Source organism: Thalassophryne amazonica, chromosome 15 (genome assembly GCF_902500255.1).
Source record: "Thalassophryne amazonica chromosome 15, fThaAma1.1, whole genome shotgun sequence".
Lineage (NCBI taxonomy): Eukaryota > Metazoa > Chordata > Actinopteri > Batrachoidiformes > Batrachoididae > Thalassophryne > Thalassophryne amazonica.
Window position 1 is genome coordinate 85,718,606 of NC_047117.1, and position 17,537 is coordinate 85,736,142.

Genomic DNA, 17,537 nt, shown 5'->3' on the forward strand with positions numbered 1-17,537 from the left:
TTAAACTTGTTCCTGCTGGAAGTGAACTGCTGTGAGAGAACTGTGGAGACACACACACACACACACACACACACACACACACACCACTCCATAGTTGAGTCGGAGAGACTTCAGAGTCTCACCAGAGTTCTACCCAACTGGAGGAGGTTTGAGCAGCAGGACCGTCATCAATGTCGTCAGACTCAATGTATTCACTCAAAAACGTTTCTCAATAGGTTATCAATACAAGCGGACACGTATCAATATGTTTATACGGTGATTTGTTAACACATAGACCCTTTGCCCCTCACAAAGCCGCGCTTCAGGCGCCACAGTCAGAGCTGGCGGCTCTGCCGTATTTCCGTTTAGCATCGTTCATGCAGTGAACAAAGTCTTCTTGTTCAAAATAGCCCCACACAGAGTTCCAACGTCACCTACTGGCGGGTATGTGCAATTAAAAAAAAAAGCCTAGCTAAACTGCTACACTGTGGAATCAACAAAAAACATTTTTAAAAATGTTACGGTAAATCCTGCTATAATTTATGTGAAAATGTTTGGTCTTCTTGAAAACAAATAAGCAAACAACATGTAGTTCTTCTGTCTTGACTAGCTTGCGGTAATGTACATAAAGCTGCAGTACCGCCACCTACAATACCAACTGCAAACTGCAGGTGGATATGCGTAAAACATATACACTTGTTGGGTGTTTTTTGTACGGACCTCGCTAACGCTCAGGCCGAACTGTCAACACCTCGACCTGATATTTTCCCGTACAGACAGAGCAAGCGAGATTAATAATTGTTTATTATATGGCTGTTATATATATATATATATATATATATATATATATATATATATATATATATATATATATATATATATATATATATAAACACGTGATCTTACGGTATCGCCCGAATATGAAAGCTGCTGACGGTTTTGTGCTCATAGTCAGATCTGTTCACTTGCTTCACCTCTGTGAAGAACATGCTAACAGATTGTCCGGTCGTTAGCTCGAAGGCTTTCAATCTGTGTGTTATTTCAGATGCTGTTTAGCTATTTATGGAGTATGTTCATGTCTGACTTTGTTTTTAGCTTTGTGGCTTCTAACAAATGTGATACGCGAGCCGGTCCAATTGTCAAGGTAACAAAATCAGTCAATCAGAGCGCGCGTAGCATCGTAGCCATATAATCATTATATCAGTTACACTCACAAGCATATATAAATTATGCTGAGCATTGTGACATGGCAACTGCCAATCCAAGTGAAGGCAGTGTGACGGCGGTGTGACGTACGTTAATTGGTGGAAAACATATTCCAAGATGGCGGATAAGCACCCAGACAACTGTATTTATTAGGGATATGAATCGTACAACAACTCACGATTCAATTTGATTCCGATTCTTGGGGTGACGATTTGATTCAGAATTGATTTTTGATTCAAAGAGCTCTGAGAAATAGTTATATTACTTAAAAATGTTTATGTTTAACAAGGTTAATGAAGTGATTCTAGATGTAAATTTACTCATCTGCTTTGCTCGTTCAGAGTTGGATGGCAGTTTAGTGAAACGCTGGTCAGTCATTGGCAGATACCGCTGCTCCGCTCCTTTTAGCTCCAGGTCATGGCGTCGCATGTGGGCTTGCGGATTTGAAGTGTTTCCGAAGTACTTGACTTTCATTTTGCAGATTTTGCACACTGCATGAGTCATGTCAAGCTCCTTCTTACGCAGCAAATATAAAAATCCAAAATGCGCTCAAACATTTGCCTTCAGCAAAGACGGTGCTCGCTGAATTAGCTCTTCATCCGCCATGCTAAGCTGCAGCCACTATACTACTACTACGCCAGACCCTCCCCTCGTGGGGATGCTGTAATACAGAAGCCGTTGCCTGACAAACAGTATATGCAGTGAGTACGCAAGAAAATGTTTTAAAAAAATGCTTTTTAAAAATCGATTCTTGAACATTTGGATTGATTCAGAATCGTAATAAATAAGAATCACGATTCGGATGTGAATCGATTTTTTTCCGGCACCCCTAGTTTATATTTATATGTATTTATATTTTCAATCCGGAGTGTTTCCGGACACATCAGGCCCACGTTTCAGTGAAAATAACTGTAATATTATAAGAGTGAAGACAAGACAGACTATTTTAAACTTTAAAGTTATGTTATGTCCATTTACGGGTCATGAGATGGACAGAAAAAAAGACAGAGTGAAGGTGACAAGAGGAAGGTTCAAACAAAGAAACCATTTAGCGATCCATGTGTGTGTGTGTGTGTGTGTGTGAGAGAGAGAGAAAGAGAGAGAGAGAGAGAGAGAGAGAGAGAGAGAGAGAGAGAGAGAGAGAGAGAGAAAGCCTGCCAGTCTGTGTACCGTACACTGGGGGGCCGTACAGCTCAGTTTTAACTGCATGTGGCCAAACACAAACACTTCTGATCTTCCAGTGAAGATACTGTATACAGACTGTTTTGTTTTTGTTTAGATCCATCAGAAATTTTAAAAACTGCACCAGACATCATGATATTCTCATCGATGAGAAGCAGAGAGGTAAATGAACCAAAATATGGTCTTGATTACTTCTGAATAAAGCATGTTGGTTTGTTGTATTAAGTTTGAATAAAGGTTTTAGGCCCCCTACAGTACTGATAACAATGTCGCGTTTGTTTCTTTTTTCTGCTCATCAGCTGGTCAGCAGAAAATGTAAAGGAAATATCCAAACCAAAAATCAAAAGTGACTTTTTTGTTATTTAATTAAATTAATCAGATATCAAGTTACACATCTTATTTTAAAACAAGCCCATTATTGAGTTATTCAGTTGTTGGCAGCACCCAATTTTGCTCACAGATTACACGCCCTCAAAATCACGCAAATGAGTCGGACATGCCCCAAATTGATTTACACGATGTGTTTCAGACCGTACGCCACAGACTTGTCAAGATACTATAAGGTCCGAGATGTCTCCGGACACATAGAGAACAGGAGATTGGCTTTATTTCCTGTGGCTAATCACATCTGTGATCAACTTTAAAGGGTAAATTGTAACCCAACAGCCCAAAGCAACTACATATTCAACATTGGTAAGGAAAACTCCCATGGGCATTTTTGACTGTAGGAAGAAATCTAAAGCAGACCAGATTCACAGGGGTGACCATCTACTTTGACCATACGACCAATAACTAAAATCAAAAAAGTAAAACAGAGAATCATACATACATATCATCTTTTCTATGTTCAATCTTAGAAACCTGCTATAAGATTCCGCACTTCTATACAGCTAGTTTCGGTTCTGAAATTCTCATGCAACGATTGGAGACAGAAGCGATATTTGGCCCAGTGCTTGTCCGATCTTGATTTGAAGGCATTCAGACTTGGTGTAGCTACTACCTCCTGGAGGCATGTTCTTGACTAGGTTCTTGTCATTCCCTCTGGTGTTGCTGTTGTTCAGTTTGACGTAGGTTGATTTGACTTGATGGATAGCCTTGTTGTGTTTATACAGCTCGATCATGTCGCCGCAAACCCTTCTGTAATAAGACGGGTCTCATAGGAGTCATCCTACTGTATTCATGACATCGCAGATCCATGCTGTGACTGTTTGTGGTGATCCTTGCTGATGTTTTGTCAGGGTTGTGGTAATGTCAGCATCGTGGCTGGTGTCATGACTATATGGTGGATTGGGCAATGTTCAAGCCAAACAGCCAAGGACCATGGCGAACTGCAGTACATGACGGTTTGGCTAATGAATCTTGACAAATCTTGAGTCTGATTATGCTGAACTTAATATCACATGGGTGAAAACGACAACAAAATACGAACTACGCCAGATAGATGAAAAACATGCTTATTTAGGGTCTGCTCCTTTCTCTGCCCCTGACCAAGGCAGCATCTCTCCATCTGGAGTTGCCACTGCTCCTAGTGGTTGGGTTGTGTCTAACTGTAATTAGGATGGGTTAAATGCAGAGGACAAATTGTGATGTATGTATGTATGTATGTATGTATGTACAATGACAACTATATTATTATATTAGTAGTAGTAGTTTTTGCTCGTGAAGACTTTGGGTCCAGATGAAATGTACTGTAACAAGAGGATGCCATTTTTAGGGTAAACTCTTGATTTTAAATTTGAGTAGGGGCTTAGGAATTCCACAGTTTGGGCAAAGGTGCAAGGCCTGGTGCATGTGTTGCATCAGCACTGACACGACAGCGAGTGTGGTGATAACTGCGGCCAATCAGCCAGTCACAGCTGTCACTGGAGCCTCTCACGCTTTGTTATCTACCAAACAGTTTATGAAACAATGCAGACGGTTGCCAAAGTGCAGCGAATGCATCTCAATCACGAAATAATTAAACGCACAAACTAATTAATCAAATTGTGCAAATAAATTGCATCTTGTGCACACACTATAGTGGCTCATAATATGCACAAAGATTATTTTCTTTGTCATCCTGAGACTCTGCACTAACCACAGACAGGACCAACCTGGATTGCAGCTCCCGCCCTCATCCTGCGTCGCACAGAACAGAGCACATGGGCACACACTATAACACAAACATTGTTATTATGTGGTTCTCCAGTAATATACCTTTGAGTTATGTTTATGCATCATATGGCAGTATCACATCCTATCATGGTGTGGTGTACGGCACATTTAACTCTACTTCGTAGACTAAGGTTTAAACTCTGTCTTCTGCCACTCTTTTGACGTTTCCTCTTGAATATTAACTTGGATATCCAGACATTATTACCTTTTAGAGCAGGGGTGGGCAGCGAGGGCCGAGACACTGCAGGTTTTCCTTGCAACCAATCACCTCAGCAAGTGGATTGCTGATGGGCTTCTCCCCTGAACATAAACACCTGATCATTAATGGAATCACCTGAGGTGACTGGTTGTAAGGAAAACCTGCAGTGTCTCGGCCCTTCATGGCACATGATTGCCCACCCCTGTTTTAGAGGGTGTTTTTGATCTGGCCATCGGTCGTGAAGTGACCGCTTCACCTGAAAATTAATTCCACCGTCATCCACATGTTCCATTGCCTTACAGGCCAGTAGTGTTCCTGAGCTCACCATTTTTTTAACTCCAATACAGCGTCCAAATATTTACAGTATCCGGAAAGGATCCAGAAATCCACGCTGGATAAATCTAGCACATGACTACTGACTGTTGGTTCAGTTTTAGGACTGATGTTATGTGTAATCTGGGTACAGATACTTCAGTTTCTGTACAGTTCTTCTCAGGTTTGTCTTGAGTCGGAAAACACTGTGATTTCAGGAACATGGCTCTAGATCACAACATGCTGCTACGTTATGTTGTTATTGCTGCTTTAACACAGAACACTGCACTATTTCATTCTGTAAAATAGTGTTACTACAAATTCACTTACTAATTACTGTACATGGCTGCAACACAAATGCTAGTCAGACACTACTTTTGCATTTCTCACTTTGCAGGTACTTGATTCTCTCTTGATGATCTTTGTGCAATGAATTTTTTTTGCGTTTTTGCAGCTTCTTTAGCCTGTGCTTTCTTTTCTGCACATTCCTCTCCACTCTCTTCCTGGTCTCCAATTCTTCTGCATGCACGCAAATAAATCTCTCCACCCCGCACCCCCTACCACCCTCCAAAATCTATGAAACAAACACATATGTGCACGTATTTCACACCCACTCATGCACAGAAACACACAGTCCTTCAGGCAGCAGCCACAAAGGTCCCGTATAAATAAATCTGCTCCTTCGTTGGTGCTGAGTGTCTCTGTCTGAGCGCGGGGGTGCAGGAGGAGCAGGACAGAAGACAAACAGATCAAAGGGGAGCAGGAGATGACTGAGTGAATGCAGCTATAACATGAAAACAGGAGAGGGCAAGAAGGACAGGAGACAACACTGAGAAACACGTCTCCTGCGTGCATCAACAAGCACACACGTACCAGCACAACTTTCCACCGTCAACAACATAAAAACCCAGAGATAATAAGCAAAACCACGAGGGGAAGAAAAAAAAATCCTAAAGGGTTGTGCGCGTTCACTTGTGTTTGAGGTACAGTCCGTCCACACCTCCTTCAGCGCCTCCCTCTGGGACGTTGTTAGGGACACCTGACACCTGACGGAATCACAGGCGCGGCCACAGCAGGCTGGCTGCTGGCGAGGTTGAGACAACAAACTGCTCATGGAAGGTTTGCAGCTAGTTTAGCTTAGTGGTCCAATCTCAGCCATCAGTCAGCTGTGACAGATTGGGGATATGAGCTAAGGAGCTGTTTAGCTTTGGTGTGTGTGTGTGTGTGTGTGTGTGTGTGTGTGTGTGGTGTGTGTGTGTGTGTGTGTGTGTGGTGTGTGTGTGTGTGTGTGTGTGTGTGTGTGTGTGTGTGTGTGTGTGTGTGTGTGTGTATGTGCTTGTGTGTGTCAGTGCTGCCTGTGTTGCAGAGACATCAATACAGTCTCGACAGGCCATTTTCCTATGCCTATTCCCAGCACTGGCTTGTTGCTGGGGCAACTAGCGCCATTTTACTTTTCTGTGGCTGCACCTCTGGAAGAATTTATGAAACTGAAATCTGAATGCCATAATCTCTCATTTGCTTTTAAAGGCTACTGCCACTGTACATTTTATGTATTCCAAAAAAAAAAAAAATGAGTCCCACTTATTGTCAAAAATAGAAAAATTAGACTGAAACCTCCAGAGCAGAGCGAACAAATGCTTCAGCATAAAAGGGACCTTTATTCTCTTTTTTCGGATCATATGTTGAGTCATCTGAAACTTATTGTTCTCACGAGGTCACACAATGACACTCTGTCAGTGCTGTTGTTCTGACGCACAAGGTGCACTGCCATGTCGCACGCAAACCTGCTTGAAGGTCGGATTTCTGGAAAATAGGCCACAATGTTGCTTCGACTTATTCTGCTTGTGATTAGGTTTAGCAGGTTAGGCTGATGGTTAGGGTTTGAGTTATTGTGATAGATTAAGGGTGCTGGTGCCACGCAATGCTGGAAATCACCCTAAATGCTGACAACCAATCCAACCCTACCTCTCATAGGTAGCCATCTATCTGAAGCAGCCAGATGAAACATGGGCATGTTCTTGGCTTTGTCCAGCTATTGGGGTCCTCAACACTGAGGCACCTGTGTGCTGGATCATTCCCAAGAGAAAGCACCACATGGCCTAAACGCTGTAGCTATTGCTTCCTCACCATGCAAGTGATTCTCAGGTAATTGCTCATTTGGTGCAAAGTCATTCCAACGGTACCCAAGAATCCTCCAAAGAGACCTACTACCAAAGGCATTCAGTCATCGTCTTTGGTCACCAGTTCGATTATTTACCAAGAGTAAGGCGATTATTTGTTCTAATGTTGAAACTAATTTCCCCGTGTGTCACGTAATACCGTGGAAGTCATCCGACCTTCCATGTGTTGGCAGTGCCTTTAAGAAAACCAATAACATTTGAAATCATGAGGTTGAGACTTGGCTGACAATAACAACGTTTGAGTCTTAAAACTATTCTGGCTTTGCAGCTAAACCTAAAATAAAATAAAGTTTCCTACTGGACTGAAGTACCAACAAAAACAGAACAAAACTGATGACTACACTTCGTTTTTGACTGTTAGTTGACAATGCAGACGGCTCCCCTACCTGCCCATGAGGCTGCATGGCGCTGTACGGCATGTTTTGGTTCAACACCTTCTGCTTCATCAGCAGCATCCTCTTCTGCTCCTCACTCAGGTGGGCGGTCTGTCCTGGGATTGGCCCCTGGGTTTGGCCCGGACCTGCCCCTTGGCCCCCGCCTCCCCCACCACCCATGTATGGAGGCATCATGGGGTTCTTGACCTGACTGTTCCCTGCCATTGGTGGAGTCATCCTCTGGCCCATGTGGTCAACCCCACCGCCGCTGAAGTGACTCAGCGGTTTGGTGTTGTTGTAGGACAACATGGCTGCTGTTTGTTGTTGTTGCTTGGAGAGGGCATTTTGGCTGATGCTGTTTGGTTGCTGCTGTCCCATCATGCCCATGTGGTTGTGAGGGAGGTAGTTGTTCATGGGGGCTTTGGGCCCATTGTTGGGGGCTATCCCAGCCACTAGGGGCCCCTGTGGTGTGTTAAAGGCTTGCGGTGGGTACATCATGGGACTGTTGGGTTTGTCCTGGTTAAAGGGACCAGAGTTATAGGGACTGGTGGGCGCACCTGCGGGGGACCAGCTAGCTGCTTGTTGTTGCTGTTGCTTCTGCTGCAGCAATTTAGCACGCTGCTGAGCAGCCATTGCCTTTAGCTGCTCTGCTGGAGACAGTTCAGGTGTCACCGTCCCTACTGGTTGACCTCCAGGAGCAACTCCAGCCGCTCCAGGTCCCGTGCCTGCCTGACTGACCCTCGGCCCTGGGTTCATCATAAATCCATTACCAGGCCGAGAGACCGTTTGTGTCTGAGCCTGGGTAGGGGTCTGAGGAGAGCGAGCCACACAGTTGTGTAATGGGGAACCTGATGCCATGGCAACAGCCGGAGACTGTTGCAAAGGTTGCTGAGGAGGTGTGCCATTGGCAGTGGTGGCAAACTGAGGGCCTGACGACGAGGGACGGACCTGAGGAAGACAAACAAAACAAATGACACGTCTTGTTGGGATCATTATTTAGTAATGTGTTACGAAACTATGACATCATAAACATAATCATTATTGCTTTTAGCTCCAACTCCAACTTTGAAAACTTTATCACTGAATCACAAAGAATTGTGAGTCAGTGATGCCGCAATATGTGGTTCTTCATGGCCTTGACATTTTCTCAGGAGTTAAACCGTGTGGGTGATGAATTTGACCTTTTAAGGTCATCCAAAGTCAAAGGTCATGTAACAAAAAGAAAGGCGATGCATGACTTCATAACATGTTTAATAGTAGCCATGGGGGTATCTTTGACCATTTTGTCTCAAACTAGTCTTTCTAAATATCCTGTAAACACAAGCATTGGGCCACAACTTTGACCTTGGCCCATGACCTTAACTTTGAACCAATTTTCTCAAAATCACATCACTTTGTCCTTGGCTGACCTTCAGTCATTCTACCAAGATTGGTCCAGACTGGATCAAAACTTTGAGTTATTTCATGCACACAGAAAAAAAAAAAAACAATATCCCTGCATGTGGTACCATTTGAGGGTGTAATAAAGCTCAAACTAACATCTGGTCAGGCTGAGGAACATGTGCTGTAGTTGCATTTTGCCACATCCTTATAGGGATGACACCAGTAACTTACCCACATGTGGTTCTCAAATGTTTTTACAGTGACTGCTAACTCCACCACCAACCTCATGGGGAGAATCCTACAGGCTGGAGACCATCCATAGACCCACATGTAGGTTTGACATCATACCCAGGACGGGGCAAGGAGTGGCTCAGTATCTTACTCAAGGAAACACTGACACACATAGAGGAATAACCAGGATTCCATCCCTGATTCCTTTCAGTTGGTATATGAGCTGTTCCTCCCACTGACTTCTGGGTCAAATGTACATTCTTTAAAAATACAGAATCCATTCAAGGTCTGAACTTTTCTTCTATGTTCAGCTTCTGCTCTTGAGTACACTGCAGCTGAGAAAAACCTCTTCTCTCACACTTTTCAGGCAGCACTGAATGCAACATTGTCAGCTCACAGAAAATCACTTATTGACACCTTACGTGGCATTTTCAACTGCAAATAAAAGCAAAAATATGCAGATTTTTTTTTTGGGGGGGGGAGCAAGGGGAGATTCATCCCAGAGTGTGCTATATTAGATTACCAAAAATACATAGACATTTCCAGTAATAAAAAAGGTATTTTTAACTTCATACATCTTTGGGTTTGAAGGTCACAGTGACCAGTATGGTCCTTCAGTGGTTTATAAGAGGCCTGCCAAACAAACGAGACAATGAAAAGCTTCTCTTTTTCCATGTACCAAAATAAAAGACAACCTTTGTTGTTTTTCTAAGGATCTGCAACAGCAGAATCCAGGCAAGCACCTCCAGACACCTCCGCAAAGCCTCAAATTTCTCCGTCATTATCTGCTACATCCGTATATACCACATCATGAAATATAGTATGATTGATTGGTAAATCCTTTATTGAATAATTTATTGAGATGGGACAGGTTTTATATGGTAAGTTGGGGTGAAGTAATTATTGACGGAGCGCTTCAGTTTCTGGTCATGTCTGATTATGCCATGTCAGTCAGTTTTACAGACTATGCACATCCACGCCAGTAAGTATTTCAGCACCTTTTACCTTCTGTAAAATGAACCACAGAAATTACCTCAGCTAATGTTAATCTTATGTGAACACATGTAAATTTGGAAAAAGAGTTTTCTGCCATTTATTCCAAGCATGGAGGCACATAGGAATACTTTGCATCTTTGGGCTTTGTCTCACACACACATTGCTTGCGAGGTGCACGGCTGCATACACCTAAAACATAAAAAGCCAGTGGGACAGGACATCTGGTGATCACCTGCCCTGCATGCTTTCCAACTGTCTCTGCTCCACCCACTGCTAATTAGCCGAGTCAGGTGTGCTCAGCCAGTCAAGAGCTAACAAACACCAGATTTGACTAATCAGCTGTGGTTGCAGCAGGTACACATAGAAAACACGCCAGGTAGGTGATCTCCAGGTATGCTGTTGATGACCGTTGACATTAACTGAACATAGTATGAGCTGACTACGGCTGTCATAGAAACACATAATAACTGGGTACTGACCTGGGGCGATCCAATCGGAACCTGTGGTCTTCCCTGTAAAGGTTGAGGAGGAGGAGGAGGCAAAGCTGCTGTTGCTGCTGCCCCCCCTGTAGGTATTGTTGAGTTCCCGGTCCCTTCCTGCGGACCTGGTGTCTGATTGTTTGCCGGCCTGCCAAAGTCTGCTTCCTTCTTGTCCTCAAAGTCCTCATTGAAGAGGTCATGCATATCGTCCTCTGGAACAGTGTTGGCCAGTTCATCAATCAGCTCTTGCCACTCTTGATCATTGAGGTTGATGTCTGAGAACAGCTTATTCTGATTAGATAGAGACTGGGGATCCGAGGACTCCATCCCACCACCATCATCCAGTGGCTCCTGTTTCAGGTCTTTAAGGAGGCCAAAGCTGTCCTCTAAGTCCAATGAGCCATTTAGCTTCATATCTGGAAGATGGCTGCCACCATTTTTTCCCAGCTCATCAGTTGTCCGGCTTGACACATGGTTGCCATTGCTGTTTGTAGTGTTGTTACTAGCTGAAGTATTTGCCCCACCTAGTAAAGGCTTAATGTCCATTTGGTGATGCAGAGGAGAGATTGGCGGAACATTGTTGTTACTGCCATTGTTTGGGAGACCAGTTAAAGAGTCCAGACCACTGGAGCCATCCTTCCGTACCCGTTTGGGGGTCGGTGAGTAGCTGCCTCCATCACAGATCCCGTTCTGGTCTCCGTTGAGGGGCGATCGTGCACTGTCCAATTTCCTCTTTACAGTCTCCTGGAGCTGTGACAGAAGAAAAATGAAAATCGATTAGGCCACATGGTACATGTCACCACTATTAAAACGTTCCTGTTGTATCAGCACTCCAATGGTGCAAAGAACAAGATGTACCAAATCAATAATGCAACAGGCTGTCTGTTCATCACACACACACACACACACACACACACACACACACACACACACACACACACACACACATCAAGAACGAGTCAAGGTGTGCTCAAAAACGAAACGTCATCAAGTCAAATTGTTTCACGGACATAGATTCAGTCGGGCTGTTATAATGGCCACGGCGTTTGTTTAAAGATGGAGCACGGCATGTTGTACAGTCCACACACACACACACACACACATACACACACATCAAGAACGAGTCGAGGTGTGCTCAAAAACGAAACGTCATCAAGTCAAATTGTTTCACGGACATAGATTCAGTTGGGCTGTTATAATGGCCACGGCATTGGTTTAAAGATGGAGCATGGCATGTTGTACAGTCCAAACACACACACACATACTGCAATGTAAAGATCAAAAGAAAGGTTTGCTTTATCCACAGCGTTTCCCCTCAATCATTATCATCAGCCAATGGGCAGATGAGTTGCTCCACCTAAATCTTAAACCGTATGTTAGACTTATTGTAGGTGGCCCCTTCAGAGCAAAACCTCACAGTCTCACTGGCTCGCGCTGAGATAACGACAGGGTGCTAACAAGGACAGGCTGGCAGTTTGGGTAATCACTATCATAGACCAGGGTGGGAGCGGAGACGAGGTGAAGTCAGACAAAGAAAGCAAAGAGCAGGAAAGAGAAGATGAGCAGTGGAGTGAGAAGTTTTAAACCTTGAGCTGAAAGACTAATTTATCAAGGGTGTTAAATACACATGTCTATCAGCTGCCCCGGGTCTTTATTCAGGGTCACCACAGCAGAGCGAGTAGAGATCCGCATTGGGATTTTGCTGCATGCCCTTCCTGACAAACATGCACACCCCCTGGTCTTCCTATGAGGTCTCCAATCCAAGGACTAACCAGGCAGGACCTACTCTGCTTAGCTTCTGAGAGCTACAATAGATGTTTTTGCCCTTCTCAGAGTTTCAAATGATATTTTAATGCGCAGAGATGCAGGTGAATATTCTGTGCTTGTCCTTTTGGATCTCTCTGCAGCTTTTGACACGGTGGATCATGGAGTCTTAGTTGAGAGACTAAGGACTTGGGTGGGCATTTCTGGGTCTGCTCTGGACTGGTTTTTATCTTATCTTTCAGACAGGACTTTCGCTGTTGCTGCTGGTAAATTTATGTCCTCCTCTGCCATGCTATCCTGTGGTGTGCCTCAGGGTTCTGTTCTGGGACCTATATGTTTGCTCTATACTTGCTCCCACTTGGTCATGTCTTGAGTAGTTTTAAAGATGTCTCCTACCACTGTTATGCGGATGACATCCAGCTGTACATCTCATTCACTCCTCAAACGGTCTCTAGGGTATCTGCTCTTCAGAACTGTGTTGAGGTTATTGGTGACTGGATGGCGGCCAACTATTTGTCCTTAAATATAGCAAAGACTGAGGTCCTTGTTTGTGCCCTGACGAGTTTGTTCCCACTGTGGTTGGGAATCTTGGTTCTCTGGCCCCTTTTGTTTGCTCAGCAGTGAGGAACTTGGGTGTTACGTTCGATCACTCCTTCAATTTTGACGCGTATGTTACCCGCCTGGCACAGTCTTGTTTTTTCCATTTGTGCAATATTGCCCGTCTGCGCAGCATTGTGTCTCGGGCAGAGATGGAGATGATCATTCATGCATTTGTGTCATCACGTTTTGATTACTGTAACTCTCTATTTTTTAGCCTTAGCAAGTCCTCTTTGGACTGCTTACAAACGGTTCAGAATGCGGCTGCGAGGCTGCTGACGAGGTCATCAAAGAGGTCACATATAACCCCAATCCTCTCCTCCTTGCACTGGCTCCCCATCCATTTCAGACTCCAATTTAAAATTCTAGTACTGACTTTTAGAGCTCTGCATGGTCAAATGCCATCTTATATCACCAAGCTATTACATCCATATGTGACAAGTAGGTCTCTGAGGTCTTCAGACCTGGGCCTATTGGTTGTGCCTAGGACAAGACTGAAGACCAGGGGAGACTGTGCTTTCGAGGTGGTGGCACCTAAAATGTGGAATGCATTTCCTTTGGACCCGCTCCGTGGACTCTGTTGAAACATTTAAAGTGAAGCTAAAGACTCTTTGTATAGGCTGGCTTTTACTAGTTTTTATGGTTTTATGTTTCTGCTGTTTTTAATTTCTCTGTTCTTATGTGAAGCACTTTGTGATTTCTATCTTGAAAGGTGCTATATAAATAAACCTTACTCACTTACTTACTTATGCTATTTTTTCTTTTTTGTACCATGTTTTACTGAACTGCTCTGTCATTCCACATTACAGACACATGTACTGTATGCACAAATTTGTCCACACGTGTTCAACTGCACATGCTATTCACTGCACTTTAACAGAAGCAGTTTACTTCTATTAACCCTCTGGATCCGCGTCAAACGACTCCAGAGTGTTAATAGAGGCAAACTACTTCGATTAAATTCTCCTGCACTTGAACATTTCTAGCATTCCCCTGCTTAAAAAACACACTTATAATCTCTAATATCTCCACGTGCTGTGCTGTCACATGTGCAAAAGTCAAACACGCGAACAATAAAGCAGCACACGTATATGTGCAACTGCACATTTCATTATTCAACTGGAACAGACAAAATACAACCCCAATTCCAATGAATTTGGGATGTTGTGTAAAATGTAAATAAGAACAGAATATAATGATTTGCAAATCCTCTTCAACCTATATTCAATTAAATACACCACAAAGACAAGATATTTAATGTTCGAACTGATAGACTTTTTTGTTTTTGTGCAAATATTTGCTCATTTTGAAATGGGTGCTTGCAACACATTTCAAAAAAGTTGGGACGGGGCAACAAAGACTTGGAAAGTTGATGAATGCTCAAAGAACACCTAATTAGAAACAGGTGAATGTCAGGACTGTGTTGTGTGGGCCGCCAGAAGAGGAGGTACTGCTGGCCCACCACCGGAGGGCGCCCTGCCTGAAGTGCGGGCTTCAGGCACGAGAGGGCGCTGCCGCCACGGACACAACCGGGAGTGACAGCTGTCACACATCAACTCATGACAGCTGTCACCCATCATTTCATCACTCCATAAAAGCCGGCTGTCATCTCCACCTCGCTGCCGAGATATCATCTACCTGTGAAGGTAATTCTCTGCTGTACTGAAAACTGTGTCATAGTCTGAACTCTTTTTGCAGCCACTTTCCTGTTGTGAGCCTTATCTGCTGGATTGGCGTTGGTGTGAACAGTGACGGCTTCGCTTCATACCCCAACCAGATAAGTGGTTAACAGGAGCTGCACGAGTGTGTGATTAGGGGTGGAGGTGACTTTCCACCTTCTGACTGTTTTGGTTTACTGGGTGTGCACACACCCACATCTCACTGTTTGTGCTCCTCGCCAGCAGTACCAGATCCGACAGTCGGGGACGGTGATCACCTGGGAATTCGGGACTTGGCAGCTCCAGTATTCACCAGGTTCCGTGGCGGCTGAAATCGTGTGGTTCCGGCTCTTCTCAGGACAGACGTCTTCTATCCTCGAGCCTGCCCACACGTCACCTTTGTGTATTGACTGCTATCAGATTCTGAGATTGTCTGTATATTCGTTGTGCACATTCACAACATTAAATTGTTACCTTTTGGCTCATCTATTGACCAGTTCATTGTGCCCCCTGTTGTGGGTCCGTGTCACTACACTTTCCCCAACAGACTGGGTATAATAGCAGCATCCCCAAAAGGCTCAGCCATTCATAAGCAAAGATGGGGTGAGGATCACCACTTTGTGAACAACTGCATGAAAAAATACTCCAAAGGTTTATGAACAATGTTCAATTGCAAGGAATTTAGGGATTCCATCATCTACAGTCCATAATATAATCAGAAGAGTCAGAGAATCTGGAGAACTTTCTACACGTAAGTGGCAAGGCCGAAAACCAACACTGAATGCCCGTGACCTTTGATCCCTCAGGCGGCACTGCATTAAAAACCGACATCATTGTGTAAAGGATCTTACCGCGTGGGCTCAGAAACACTTCAGAAAACCATTGTCAGTTAACACAGTTCGTCACTACATCTACAAGTGCAAGTTAAAAGTCTACCATGCAAAGTGAAAGCCATACAACAACATCCAAAAACGCCACCGCCTTCTCTGGGCCCGAGCTCATTTGAAATGGACAGACGTAAAGTGGAAAAGTGTGCTGTGGTCTGATGAGTCCACATTTCAAATTGTTTTTGGAAATCATGGACGTCGTGTCGTCCAGACAAAAGAGAAAAAAGACCATCCAGATTGTTACCAGCACAAAGTTCAAAGGCCAGCATCTGTGATTATATGGGGGTGTGTTAGTGCCCATGACATGGGCAACTTACACATCTGTGATGGCACCATCAATGCTGAAAGGTACATCCAGGTTTTGGACCAACACACGCTGCCATCCAAGCAACATCTTTTTCAGGGGCGTCCCTGCTTATTTCAGCAAGACAATGCCAAGACACATTCTGCACGTGTTACAACAGCGTGGCTTCATAGTAAAAGAGTGCGGGTACTAGACTGGCCTGCCTGCAGTCCAGACCTGTCGTCCACTGAAAATGTGTGGTGCATTATGAAGAACAAAATATGACAAAAGAGACCCCGGACTGTTGAACAACTGAAGTCGTACATGAAGCAGGAATGGGAAAGAATTCCACCTACAAAGTTTCAACAATTAGTGTCCTCAGTTCCCAAACGCTTATTCAGTGTTGTTAGAAGGAAAGGTGATGTAACACAGCGGTAAACATACCACTGTCCCAGCTTTTTTGAAATGTGTTGCAGGCATCTATTTCAACATGAGCAAATATTTACACAAAAACAATAAACTTTATCAGTTCAAACATTAAATATCTTGTCTTTGTGGTGTATTCAATTGAATATAGGTTGAAGAGGATTTGCAAATCATTGTATTCTGTTTTTATTTATATTTTACACAACGTCCCAACTTCATTGGAATTGGGGTTGTATATTCAAACTGTGTTCAGACGTTGAGGTGGACTTGCTCAAACTAGCACGTGCACAACCAAACCACATGACAAAGCATCGTTTTGTATTGTGTTGGTCCCCCCACCACCACCTCCTCACTTAGTTGTGTGTTTGCATACATAGACGAGAAGAAACTGTCAGGTGTATTTGCTGCAGTGATTGACACTCAGCCTAATTATCTTTATGGCATGGTGAACACTAACTATAGTACATGTGTGCACACGTGCACGTGTGTGTGTGGTCTCCCAATCAATAGGTTTAAATAATTCAGCTCTCCGGTGTGTGGGTGTGAGTGTGTTACAGGCTTTCCCTAAATGCCAGTGACTCATGTTTATGATAATAACAGACTCGCCTTTCCAAGCCCACCAATAAAAAACTCCCATAATTATCCAGGTGGTGTGAACTCCAGCAGCCACCCGCACATGCACACGCCCACCTATAAAACATCATTACCAGCTCAACCTTCTGGATGAAACACAGAAACAAAATTTAGAGCGATATCTGGTTGGAAGCTGGACTGTGGTTGTATTTGTTCAGTTCTGTAAGAATGAGTCACCAAGTCATAGACTGCGCCAGCAGTTCTCAATGTAGGGGCACAAAGCCATTTCAGGACCACTGTGGTGCTATAAGGTTAACAAGATTTATACAGACAAATAAGAAAAAGAAAAAAGTTCTGGCAAGGGAGAGTGAAAGAACCATGTGTCATTTTACAAAACAAAAAAAAAAAAAAAAATTTAAAAATTAAAAAAAATTATGCATTTTCTTTACAATTTGGAAAACAAAGATGTGCAAAGGTGAAACGGAACATTCAGGAACTTTTGGGGCCTTTTCTTCAACGTGACGCAAAGCAGCATGGCGCAAGTATCGCTGTTACTGTACAACCCATGCAGCCGTCATTATCACACGATATCCCACACTGCATAAGTTGCAAATACACTGCATTCATTTTTGGCTTGTTGGCAAGGGAGTAACTTTGATTTTGATATTGGTAGG

At 43.7% G+C, this 17,537-nt stretch overlaps 1 protein-coding gene across 1 annotated transcript in view; it reads right to left on the reverse strand.

The window, feature by feature from the left end:
• Positions 1-3,278: 3,278 nt before the first annotated feature.
• Positions 3,279-17,537, reverse strand: part of LOC117526666 (mastermind-like protein 3) — a 117,178-nt gene continuing 102,919 nt past the window's right edge. Inside the window, exons 2-5 of the mRNA XM_034188719.1 lie at positions 10,676-11,425; positions 7,599-8,534; positions 6,005-6,078; positions 3,279-3,504 (exon numbers count right to left, since the gene is read on the reverse strand). Of these exons, the coding sequence (XP_034044610.1) occupies positions 3,279-3,504; positions 6,005-6,078; positions 7,599-8,534; positions 10,676-11,425 (1,986 nt within the window). The remainder of the gene's footprint in view (positions 3,505-6,004; positions 6,079-7,598; positions 8,535-10,675; positions 11,426-17,537) is intronic.